The sequence below is a fragment of the Sphaerodactylus townsendi genome, linkage group LG07 (genome assembly GCF_021028975.2).
Source record: "Sphaerodactylus townsendi isolate TG3544 linkage group LG07, MPM_Stown_v2.3, whole genome shotgun sequence".
In the NCBI taxonomy this organism is placed as follows: domain Eukaryota; kingdom Metazoa; phylum Chordata; class Lepidosauria; order Squamata; family Sphaerodactylidae; genus Sphaerodactylus; species Sphaerodactylus townsendi.
The window spans coordinates 366,522-378,712 of NC_059431.1; the positions used below are offsets into that span (position 1 = coordinate 366,522).

Sequence of the window (12,191 nt, forward strand, 5' to 3'; positions counted from 1 at the left end):
AGGAAATGGTTGTCCACGGGGTGAGGCTGGATGTTGTCCTAGCTGGGCCACTGGTCTGATCTGGCAGAACCATGTGCAGTAGTTCCTTTGCCCCTGTCTCATTGTAGCTAGTGCTGCCTGAGAGTCCAACAACGTTTCGAGGTGTCAGCTTTGAAAGGTCCTTCATCAAATAATAAGTTGGGATGGAGATTTCTGAGATTGCTAGACCTGAATTCTTTCACGAATTCAGACCACTAGACCCCACTACCACCTTGGGCTCAACAGGTACACAGTGATTCTTACCTCACTACAATTGCAAATTTTCTGCCCCCAAAGCATTTCCCCTGTGTTGTAATCAAACCATTACCTCTGTATCCTGGTGCAGTGGTCAAGAGCAGGCGGACTCTAATCTGGAGAACTGAGTTTGATTCCCCACTCTGCCACTTGAGCTGTGGAGGCTTATCCGGTGAACCAGATGTGTTTCCTCACTCCTACATTCCTGCTGGGTGACCTTGGGCTAGTCACAGTTCTTCGGAGCTCTCTCATCCCCACCCACCTCACAGGGTGTTTGTTGTGGGGGGCGGAGGGCAAGGAGATTGCCAGCCCCTTTGAGCCTCCTCCAGGAGAGAAAGGGGGGATATAAATCCAAACTCTTCTCCTTCTCTCCCTTGCAGGAAACAAGTCCAGGCAACCAAGGCGGAAGCAGAAAAGGATGGTGTGAAAGTTCCCACCACGCTGGCAGAGTATTGCATCAAAACTAAAGTGCCTTCCAGTGACAACAGCTCAGATTTGCTTTACGACGACTTGTACGACGACGACATCGATGACGAAGACGAGGAAGAGGAGGAGGACGCCGATTGTTACGACGACGATGATTCCGGCAACGAGGAGTCGTGACCTGCTGCCTCCGGCCCCTGTACTTACTGCCCCGCCTCTTTGGCCCGCGGGGAGCAGCAGTAACTTAGAGACAGTTCAGCAAAAAAAAATATCTATATATATACATGGGGAGTGGGGAAAAATACCAACCAAACCTGCGCCTCCTGCTTTTCTCCTGTGTTAACGGATCTCGGTCCTTTCTTCTTCCTTATGGCCGCCCCTTGCCCTCCCCGTTTGGACCTTTCAGCGAGAGATCCCTCCACCGAATGTCTTGATTCTTGCATCCTCCTCCCCCCCCCCCCATCCCATCACTGCATTCTGATTTTTCTTTTTTTTTCTGAACAAGCGACAGATTCTCCCCCTCCCCCCTGCCCCCCTTTCCCCTCTCCTCCCCAGGAGCATTCACAACCCATCCAGGTTTGCTCTGTGTTTAGGTTCATGAATTAAACACAGTCTTGCATCAAGATGCTTAATGTATTTAGCGCCGGAGACTGTGGGGGGGTCGCTCCCCACGAGCTGCGTTTCAGGCGGGCAGGAGCGGAAGCAGGCAGGCTGCAGAGCCCGTTCAGAGGCCGAGCCGCTCCGTCGCCCGCGCCCGCCAGTGCTCCCGGTCTGCCTGGCGGCAGAGATCCTTTTCTTTTTTCGGTGTTGGGAGGAATGTGAAGGCTCGGCTCTCTTGGGCTCGACAAGGCTTAGTGCTGAAAGATCCAGTATTCCATTTCAGTCCTGCTAAGGGGGCGAGCGGGCACGGGGATAATTCTTGGGACTTCGGTCCCCCGAGAATGTGGGGGTTCGTGTGGGGACGTCAGCTGTCTCAGGGTGGAAATTTTCACAATCAACACTTGTAACGCTGTCATCGTTCTCCTGAACCCTTCAGTTGATACTTTGAGGAAGAAGCCCGCCTGCCCGCCGTTATGGTGTGAAGGGGGTCTTTGCTCTTTTGCTGAAGAGCCAACCCCAGGAGCCTCTTAATTCCTGCAGGCGTTCTTCCGGGCCACACCTTGTCCAAGGGGCGAGCGCCAGCCATTGTCCGGCACAGCATCCTTTGTGCTCTGCTCTGCTGGGGCAGAATTGCCAAGCCAGTAGGAGAAAGGAATTTTGGAGGCCTGAAAAGAGCCTTTCCTTACTCGACGGGAGACCCGTTGTGCCAGTAGCTGGGATTGTCTTGCTGGCCGTCGATGGGCTTCCGGGAACTCCACCAGGGCTCTGGTCGGTATGGGTGTGGGATCACCCCGGGGGGAGAGGGGGCGAAATTCCTGAAGGGGAAGCCCGTGGAGAAAAGGCCAAGGACCGAATTTATCCTTGCTTTGTATCTGCTTGGTGTAGTTAACAGCTTGAGTTGTGGAGGGGCTTTAGCGGAGCTGCCCTCTGATGGAACGCTTTTGTCGTGTGCGGGGCCACGAGTCCGGCGGCTCTTGAGGGTCATTAAAACTTGCCACTGCTTCGGCCTCCTGGATTGCCACGGCCACCGGAGGCGGAACCACCGCCATAGCCCCAGTGGGTGACTTCGCTCCAGCTCCGTCCCAGCCGCAAAGGTTGCCTCGAATTCTTGTCGGCACCAAATGTGTCTTCGCACGAAAGCCATTGGCCACACTCAGCCAGCACCTTAGAGGAGTCAGCCATGCCTGGGTCTGTCCGAAGGCTGGGGTGAAAGGTGAAGGCAGAAACCGAAATGCTCCCCTCCGGCCTGGCTGGGGGGCCTGTTGGGCGTTCTTCGGGGCTAGGTCATCTTCCTTGGGACACAAACTTGACAGCCCCCTCGTCCCTCCAGACCCGCGTAGGGTTTTCCCTGCAGCGTTGCCTCTTTTGAAAGGAGTCACGTCAGCATGGTTGAATCTCTGGGTTCTGGGGCAGCTGTTAATTTCTTGAAGCAATGTGGGGTGGGGGGGAGAGAGCACCAGATTTCTTGGGGGTTTCCAGCACAAGAACCCAATCCCGTCCTGTGTCATCGCTACCTGTGGCTTGTAAGGGTGGGGTCGGCAGTGGGAGCAGCCATCCGTTTGTAGCCATATTCAAAAACTGTGGGGTGGGTGCACTTTTTGTAGCCAGCAAGTATGCAGTAGCCGTTCTGAGCAGGAAACCCAAGGGGCTTTCCCGGCGTGGCCCGAAATGAGGATACTGCGTCTTTCAGCCATTTCTCCCGTGTGCTTTGACCGTTTTCACTGTATCCGCTCCGGTGACGTGTATCCACAAGTTTGGTGGCGTGAGTCGCGATGTTATGCCTCCGTGGTCCCCACACCATGACTTTTTTGGGAACTAGAGTTCCAACAGGTTTTGCGCCCCCCCCCCCCCAAGCCAGGCTGACACGCTCCCCTAACCCCCTCCCCCCCACGCATTATGCTGTTGTTACTCGTCAACTTGCTGGTTTCCCGTTCGAGATCCATCCGACCGACCGAGATGCAACTATCACGCTATTTAAGAGATTAGGAGGACGTAAAAGTGTTTACTGGAGCCAAGCGCGGCCTGGTTCTTTCGGAACCCTTCCCTGCCCCACCCCAAATAATTTGTGTTTACTTTTTCTGATTTAAAAGAGAAACTTAGCTGCAGATGTCAACCAACCTGAAATCAGCAGGGAGCACTAGAGTTCTATTGGTATTTTCTTTTTCTTTTTTTCTGAGCTGAAAATCCCAGATGTTCCTCAATTTTTTTTTTCTTTTGGTTGATATGATTTATCAGACCAGATTAATGGTGTTATATTTTTTTTTGTGTGTGTTGTCTCCCTCCCCCCTTTGATAATTTAGTTTTGGGGTTTTTTTCTGCACATCTGTCTACTAATAAAATGTGAAATAAAGGACACCTGGATTAGTAGTAGTTGCCTTTCCCAAAAACTTGCTTTGACTCACACCGAAAGGGGAAGGCCAGAACTCACTTTCTGACTTGGGCCAGAACTCGCTTTCCCTGTAGTGCGCTGTAGGCGAAGTTTGGGCCGACCCTCCCACCAGCACTGTGTCGTCCAAGGCTTTTACAGCTAAAATCAGCTGGCTGCCGTGGGGTTTTGGGGATGTATGGCTCTCTTCTGGCGGCTAATGTTTCACCTCCACATATGGCTGGCATCTTCAGAGGCATATAAAATATTCCCCATGCTGCTGGAGAATGGGAGGATTTTCCCCTGTTGGCCACCCTTGCTTCCCCCTCCCCTCCCCAGCCACCAAAGAGAAGCAAGCAAGAATGTGGCTGCAGAGGGACTTGGTATCATCTGGTTCTGTGGGGCTTTTTAAAAACAGTGACCCTGAGTCTCTGACTGGGAGACAAGTAATTCTGAGTTATGCTGAAAGCCCAACATCTCTGGCTTGGGGGTGGGGGTGGGGGATAAACATGAGAACATAAGAACAAGCCAGCTGGATCAGACCAGAGTCCATCTAGTCCAGCACTCTGCTACTTGCAGTGGCCCACCAGGTGCCTTTGGGAGCTCACATGCAGGAGGTGAAAGCAATGGCCTTCTGCTGCTGCTGCTGCTCCTGAGCACCTGGTCTACTCAGGCATTTGCAATCTCAGATCAAAGAGGATCAAGATTGGTAGCCATAAATCGACTTCTCCATACATCTGTCCAAGCCCCTTTTAAAGCTATCCAGGTGAGTGGCCATCACCACCTCCTGTGGCAGCATATTTACGCGTTGTGTGAAGGAGTGTTTCCTTTTATTAGTCCTAATTCTTCCCCCCAGCATTTTCAAAGGGGATTTTGCAGGGTCTTTTAAAAGAAATACCCAATTTTTAAAAGGCCTGCAGTGCCCTTTACAACAAGGCTATCTGTGCCTGGCCCAGAAACGTCCTTGTAGCAGCACCAGGAGAAAGGGGCTGAACAGGCTGTTCCAACAGAGCAAAGAAACTCTTGTCGTTCTGGTGAGCCTGCCTCTTGGCCTGAGCTATGAAGCTGCCGAGACAGTTGCAGCTTGTGGACCATCTTTTCAGCCTCACCAAATTAACTTTTACAAACTTTGTCTGCCTAGGGGGGAGGAAGGTAGCGTGGGAGGCAGAGTCTCCCCAGAACAAAAACAAGACAGGCTTCCCAAAAATGCAGAAACCACCATTTGGCTCTATTACATTTACAAATACATACATTAAATATATTACATACAACAGCAAATCGCAGAGGACGCCGGGAAGGAGTCTCCTCCCACACAAACCAGGAGGGGTGGCTGCCCTGCCCCCTCCCCCTGCCTGGGCTCCCGTGACCCCCCCAGCCCCCACGGCATCCTCCGGCACAGGTGAGGGGAGTCGGCTGCTACACTCCATCTTCCCTCTCCCTCCGTCCTTCCCTGACCAGGGTCAGTTTGTCCAGTACGGGGACGCTCCATAGGCAGTTTTGGAGGCCTGCGGCTTCTGCTGCAGGAGAGTCGGCTGGCTGCGCTGACCAGACCCGCCCTGGGAAGAGAAAACGGCCGTGGTCAGAAGCGAGCCCCACACGGGCCGGGCCCCCATCAGATCTGGCTGCTGGTCCGCAAATCAGGATCTTCTCCCACCCCCCATTCACTCCCACGCCCAGCCCTGCTTTCCAACACTCCCACCCCTGGCCAAGAGCTTCCGAGGAGCTCAGTGGGTGCAAGCTTGCAAATTCTCCAACCGAAGGCCGATCTGGTCATGCGAGAGAACAAAGGCTTTGGAAGGGGTTTGTCCTCATTGCTGCAATTGGCAGAGAGCCCCGGTTGGCTTGCAGAAGATTTTTGGGGCATACTGGGGAAGGGGGAGGAGGGGCGCAGCAGCAGGCAAACCACCGCCCAGGGACGTATCTGTGGGGCTTTGCCAAGCTAACTAGGCTGGTCTGCAGCTGCCCTTGGCCCAACCGCAATCACAGGCTACCACCTGTCGCCAAAACGAAAGTGACACCTCTTGCTCTAAACAACCCCTCTCCCCGGCACCTACAAGGTGTCCAGCAAAGCTTCCTACAGGCTATCCCAGGGGTGTCAAACTCGTGACCCTTCAGATGTTCATGAACTACAATTCCCATTAGTCCTTCCCAACATAAGCATTGGCTCTACTGGCAAGGGCTGATGGGAATTGTAGAAGAAGAAGAAGAAGAAGAGTTTGGATTTATATCCCCCCCCCCTTTCTCTCCTGCAGGAGACTCAAAGGGGCTGACAATCTCCTTGCCCTTCCCCCCTCACAACAAACACCCTGTGAGGTGGGTGGGGCTGAGAGAGCTCCGAGAAGCTGTGACTAGCCCAAGGTCACCCAGCTGGCGTGTGTGGGAGTGCACAGGCTAATCTGAATTCCCCAGACAAGCCTCCACAACTCAGGCATAGCAGGCCCAGCCGGGAATCCTCAAACCCGGGTTCCCTCCCAAGATTAGATATTAATTTGAAGCTCTTCTAAACCTCCCTAATGCCTAATTGCTGCTGTAGTCTTCATGAACATCTTGGAGGGGAGCCCGGCCATGAGTTTGACACCTGTGGGCTATCCTGTGCACAGGTTCTTTCCCCTGGTAGCACCAACAATCCCAGGGTCTGCTGAGGTGTTTGTCGTGCCAGAATAAAAATCCATGACTGACGCACGGCAGTAGATTGGCTGGACCCCTCAGATGCTTGGGCACAAGCCCAGAGAAACCTTCAAGACAAACAACGTTTACGGCAGCAAAAGCGTTTGTGAGTCAGAACTGATCCTCCTTCCTGCTGCCCTGTGCTGAGGCGAGGGAGGGCGGGGTATCAAATAAAATAAACCTGAAGAAGTCTGCTGTGATTCCCAGACGCTCATATGGAATAAAGGTTGTTGTTAAGCTAGAACATGGGTGTCAAACTCGTGGCCCTCCAGATGTAATGGACTACAGTTCCCATCATCCCCTGCCAGCATGATGCTAGCAGGGGATGATGGGAAATGTAGTCCATAACATCTGGAGGGCTGTGAGTTTGACACCTGTGAGCTAGAACCTTCCACCCCTTGAAACAAATATCTCCAGAGAGGGGTGGGTTTTAACAAAGGAAACTCCAAACTCCTTGACGAGTGGAGTGAGACAGAAGCGGGGGGGGGGGGGATATTTATAGCTCGTTTCCTAGGAGAGTCCCCTCCCTTCTCTCAAGCCCTTGAAATTGCTTAATTTCTCACAGGACTTTCTGGCAACACGAGAATTGCCAACTCCAGCCTAAGAAGTTCCTGAATATTTGGGGGTGGAGCCTGTGGAAGGGAGAAATCTGGGAAAGGATTCCATCCGGACTCTATGGTATACCATTGAGTCCACCCTCTGGAGTTGCCATTTTCTCCCAGGGAACTGAAATCTGTAGTCTGGAGGCGGGCTGTAATTCCACCACCGCTCCAGCGGGAGGTTGGGAACCTTTGCACCAGTACGCAGCCTGAGACAGGGCAGAGGTCTACACACGTCAGAGAGGCAGGAAAAACTACGTGCCCCCTGGGTCATGAACAAGTGCCGGCCCCACCTTTACCCTCTCCTGCCAGGTTCTGCATTGTGCAGGTATGCACCCGTCACCGTTCTGAGATTTATTTGGAGGTGGTGGCCTTTAACGGGTTGCAATTCTTCCTAGCAGGGGTGGGGGTGTCACTATGTTAACAATGTTAGCCCCTCCCTCCACACAGCAGACGAGATGTGGACAAGTAGGCTTCACGGATGATGCCCTTTCCTTCTTGCGTTCAGCCCAGGAGAGAGGAAGTGGACAGAAAGAAGATTTAGAGACCAGGTCCAAGGCTGATTGGCGCAGCATTTGCTCGGCATGTCGAAGTTTCCTGGTTTGATCCCTGGCAGCGACTCCACAAAGGAGGACCAGGCAGGAGGTGATGTGAAAGACGTCTGCACGAGACCATGGACAGTCAGTCTGAATAAATAATGGGCTGATGTCCTGAGTCAAGTAAAGAAGGGAGGAAGATGGAAGAAAGTTTTCGATTTATCCCATTTCTCCTCTAAAGGAAGGGAGGACTCAGTAAGTGGGCTGGACAATTCTCCTTTATCCCCTCACAACAAACACCCTGTGAGGTGGGTAGGGCTGAGAGAGCTCCGAAGAACTGCGATTAGCCCAAGGTCACCCAACTGGCACATGTTGGAGTGCGCAATCTGGTTCCCCAGATAAGCCTCCACAGCTCAAGTGGCAGAGCACGTAACCAAACCCGGTTCTCCAGATTAGAATGCACCTGCTCCTAACCACTACGTCACACTGGGTAACATAAAAATTCAAATCATAACGTTCCACTAAACAATCATTTAATTCCACTTGGCTGATTGGCTGCCAGTGGCGTAGGCGGTTAAGAGCTCGTGTGTCTAATCTGGAGGAACCGGGTTTGGTTCCCTGCTCTGCCGCCTGAGCTGTGGAGGCTTATCCGGGGAATTCAGATTAGCCTGTGCACTCCCACACACGCCAGCTGGGTGACCTTGGGCTAGTCACAGCTTCTGGGAGCTCTCTCAGCCCCGCCCACCTCACAGGGTGTTTGTTGTGAGGGGGGAAGGGCAAGGAGATTGTCAGCCCCTTTGAGTCTCCTGCAGGAGAGAAAGGGGGGGATATAAATCCAAACTCTTCTTCTTCTTCAGTAAGGGCCTGACCCCCAAGAGAGCTGCCAGCTCCAGACAACTCACTCTGATGAACAGGCAAGGAGGAGTTCCCACCATGGGATGGATTGACCTCGCCAAGGAAGCCGGCCAGTTTGTACAAGATCTGAGCAAGGCTGTTAACCTTTTCGGGTCATTAGTTTATAACCAGAAGCAACATGGTTCTGCAGCAGTGGCGAGGAGGTGAAGAGCCCGTGGTATCTAATCTGGAGAACTGGGTTTGATTCCCCGCCTGTCACGCCGAGCCGTGAGTGCTTCTCTGGGAATTCAGATTAGCCTGGGCACTCCCACACACGCCAGCTGGGTGACCTTGGGCTAGTCACAGCTTCTCGGAGCTCTCTCAGCCCCACCTACCTCACAGGGTGTTTGTTGTGAGGGGGGAAGGGCAAGGAGATTGTGAGCCCCTTTGAGTCTCCTGCAGGAGAGAAAGGGTGGATATAAATCCAAACTCTTCTTCTTCTTCAGTAAGGGCCTGACCCCGCAGAGCAGCTGCCAGCCTGTGTAGACAATCCTCGCCTTGATGAACCGAGGGTCTGATTCGGGACAAGGAAGCTTCATGCGTGACCCTCCCACTGCCAATATGTTGTTGTTTTTGGTGGGCGGGTGCAGAGGGTTTTAAACGGAGTGTGCTCATCAGTCCAATCCTGGTGGGTGGTTGCAGAGGACCCCCGTGACTCTCCCCGCTCCTCCGTGGACTCACCTGCCCCTCCTGTTGAAGGTGATGGTGCAGCAGCTGCGAATGAGGCTGCTGGTGGGCAGGCAAGATGTGCAGGAAGGGGGCCGGGGCGTAGCCAGCGGCAGCACCAGGGTTCAGGGGCCCTGCGGAGCCCAGGGCTGAAGGCAGGTTGAAGGGGGGCGGCGTCCCAGTGTGGAATCCCTGCTTGTCAAAAGTCTGGCCGGAGGGAAAAATCAGACACTTACTGCAGAGGAACACAGGTGACCCTCCCCCTACACGCAAGCGCCACAAAGTCCCCAAATGCATACAGAAGGCAGCTCGGAACTAGAGCTTGGTTTGAGGTGGGTGGCAAGGGAGTGCCTCACCTGAGTCTTGTTATAGACCGAGCCACTGATGTCAGGCACACCTGTGTTACTTGAGGTCACAGAAACACCTGGAAAAAGGAGAGAAAACAATACAGGCTTGTGAGAGTTAATCAAGCAGCCAAAACGGGCTCCCCAGTCACACAGGCCAACAGGCTTCCATCTTACATGCATACAAAAGCACTCCTTGAATCTCTAACCTAAATAAGGCTTCCAGATTACAAAATGCACTCACGTAGAACTACAATATATTCAATACAAATATGAACACCTTCCTTATGAGGAGAGTCTGCAGCGTTTGGGACTCTTTAGTTCTGAGGGGGGATAGGATTGAAGTCTATAAAATTATGTATGGGGTAGAAAATGTTGACAGAGATAAATTCCTCTTTCTTTCTCACAATACTAGAACCAGGGGGCATTCATTGAAAATGCTGGGGGGGAGGGGGGGAGAGAATTAGGACTAATAAAAGGAAACACTTCTTCACGCAGCGTGTGATTGGTGTTTGGAATATGCTGCCACAGGAGGTGGTGATGGCCACTAACCTGGATAGCTTTAAAAAGGGCTTGGACGGATTTATGGAGGAGAAGTCGATCTATGGCTACCAATCTTGATCCTCCTTGATCTCAGATTGCAAATGCCTTAGCAGACCAGGTGCTTGGGAGCAGCAGCAGCAGCAGCAGGCCATTGCTTTCACCTCCTGCATGTGAGCTCCCCAAGGCACCTGGTGGGCCACTGCGAGGAGCAGAGAGCTGGACTAGATGGACTCTCGTCTGATCCAGCTGGCTTGTTCTTATGTTCTTATGAACAAAATGCAAATAGTCAATCCTCCAACCTCAAGCATGTTTGGGTTTGGGCTAACCAAACCCCGGTAAGTTTTGGAATCCCTTCAATGGCCCAATACTTATAGCTCTAATATACAAAACTCTCCAAGGAGTATGAATTGATAATATTTGACTCTGGCTCTTCCAAGACGACTGCTGACCGCTTTCTCTCGTGCCTTGCGAATAGCCCTCAGAGGGATGCTGGAATAAGGCTGGAGAGATGAACTCAGTAAAGTCCAGCCTTGATCCGCCAGGCAAATATTTCTCACACCACTCCCTGGCAGACCAGCGCTTCCAGTAGAGCCACATAGCCCCACGCCCAGTTCAGGTTGTGCCCAAGGACAGAAGCCCCTCTCTTCTGTACCGCACTGGGAAGCTCTCTTGCCCACTTCTCAGTATGACTACAGACAGAGCCCACACGATCCCTGTGAAGTCCAGAGGACCCTCCAATCCTGGTGGCCAGAGCCCAGAGGGGGTCAGCTGCCTCCCACGCTCCCGGTTTACCTTTCCCTGGTCCGCTGCCAGAGGACTTGTTTTGTGCTTGCAATGACCCGGAATAGCCTCCCTTGCCGTAGTCTCCGGCAGCTGTTCCCTGCGTTAGGTCATCGTAGCCTGAAGGGGAAAAGAGCCACTGTGGTTACTGGCAGAGCAGCGCTCGCGTCTCGTGCGCCCCACACCCTGGCTGGGGTCTGAGTGTGGGGAATTCAGCTTGGCCCTACTGTTCAGTCAGTGGTGGTCTCTGGTGGTCTCTGGCTGGTGGTCTTTGGCTGGTGGTCTCTGGCGACCTCTCTGGGCTGCTGCTTTCATGACAGACAGGGTGGGACACTATGTGTACACTGGAGACAAAATACAGCATAGGAAACAAGCACGCACACACCCCTCACTGAAACTGAAGGCGTTTTAAAAGCCTGCCTTTGGCAACCGTTCTTTCAAATACAAGAAACGCAACACAGCCTCCACCAGCAAGAGCCGTCGATCCCTGCGTTCTGGAGATCAGTTGTGATTTTGGGCAGTTTCCAAGTCCCACCATTGAGAGATTGCCAGTGGTAGTAACACCAGGCAGGTCAGGATGGAAGACGGTCCCAATCTAAACTGGAGCACCACAAAGCCATTGTTCCTATTTTCAAGATACTGTGAAGTTCTATTCTTCTCACTGCCAGTGCGATACAGTGGTTAAGAGTGTCAGACTAGTATCAGGGGAGACCTGGGTTCGAATCCCCACTCACGTCGTGGAAGCTCACGGGATGATCTTGGGCCAGTCACTCTCTCTCAGCCTAACCTCTCCCACGAGGATACAACACAGGACAGGAGAATGAGATCAGCTGCTTTGGGTCCCCAGCGAGAACAGAATTATTCAGGAGGTTGGAGTGAGTGAGGGGTGGCATGCAAGGGAGGGGAGGAAAGGGGAGGGCCCCCGGCATCTGGACCTGGCCCACCCACCCAAGTGAAGAGAGGGAGAGGGGAGGGAGGGGTGGCATGCAAGGGAGGGGAGGAAAGGGGAGGGCCCCCGGCATCTGGACCTGGCCCACCCACCCAAGTGAAGAGAGGGAGAGGGGAGGGAGGGGTGGCATGCAAGGGAGGGGAGGAAAGGGGAGGGGAGGGGCCCTGGCATCTGGACCTGGCCCACCCACCCAAGTGAAGAGAGGGAGAGGGGAGGGAGGGGTGGCATGCAAGGGAGGGGAGGAAAGGGGAGGGCCCCCGGCATCTGGACTCCGGGCCTCCACCCCACCCAAGTGAAGAGAGGGAGAGGGGAGGGAGGGGTGGCATGCAAGGGAGGGGAGGAAAGGGGAGGGCCCCCGGCATCTGGACCTGGCCCACCCACCCAAGTGAAGAGAGGGAGAGGGGAGGGAGGGGTGGCATGCAAGGGAGGGGAGGAAAGGGGAGGGCCCCCGGCATCTGGACCTGGCCCACCCACCCAAGTGAAGAGAGGGAGAGGGGAGGGAGGGGTGGCATGCAAGGGAGGGGAGGAAAGGGGAGGGGAGGGCCCCCGGCA

General features: G+C 53.7%; 2 protein-coding genes across 2 annotated transcripts in view; one reads left to right on the plus strand and one right to left on the minus strand.

Moving 5' to 3' along the window:
- Positions 1-3,663, plus strand: part of UBE2R2 (ubiquitin conjugating enzyme E2 R2) — an 80,493-nt gene extending 76,830 nt beyond the window's left edge. The window contains exon 5 of the mRNA XM_048504219.1: positions 654-3,663. Within this exon, the coding sequence (XP_048360176.1) occupies positions 654-876 (223 nt within the window). The 3' untranslated portion in view covers positions 877-3,663. The remainder of the gene's footprint in view (positions 1-653) is intronic.
- Positions 3,664-4,868: 1,205 nt separating this feature from the next.
- UBAP2 (ubiquitin associated protein 2) overlaps positions 4,869-12,191 on the minus strand; it is a 110,722-nt gene continuing 103,399 nt past the window's right edge. The window contains exons 24-27 of the mRNA XM_048503279.1: positions 10,703-10,810; positions 9,380-9,447; positions 9,039-9,230; positions 4,869-5,217 (exon numbers count right to left, since the gene is read on the minus strand). Of these exons, the coding sequence (XP_048359236.1) occupies positions 5,122-5,217; positions 9,039-9,230; positions 9,380-9,447; positions 10,703-10,810 (464 nt within the window). The 3' untranslated portion in view covers positions 4,869-5,121. The remainder of the gene's footprint in view (positions 5,218-9,038; positions 9,231-9,379; positions 9,448-10,702; positions 10,811-12,191) is intronic.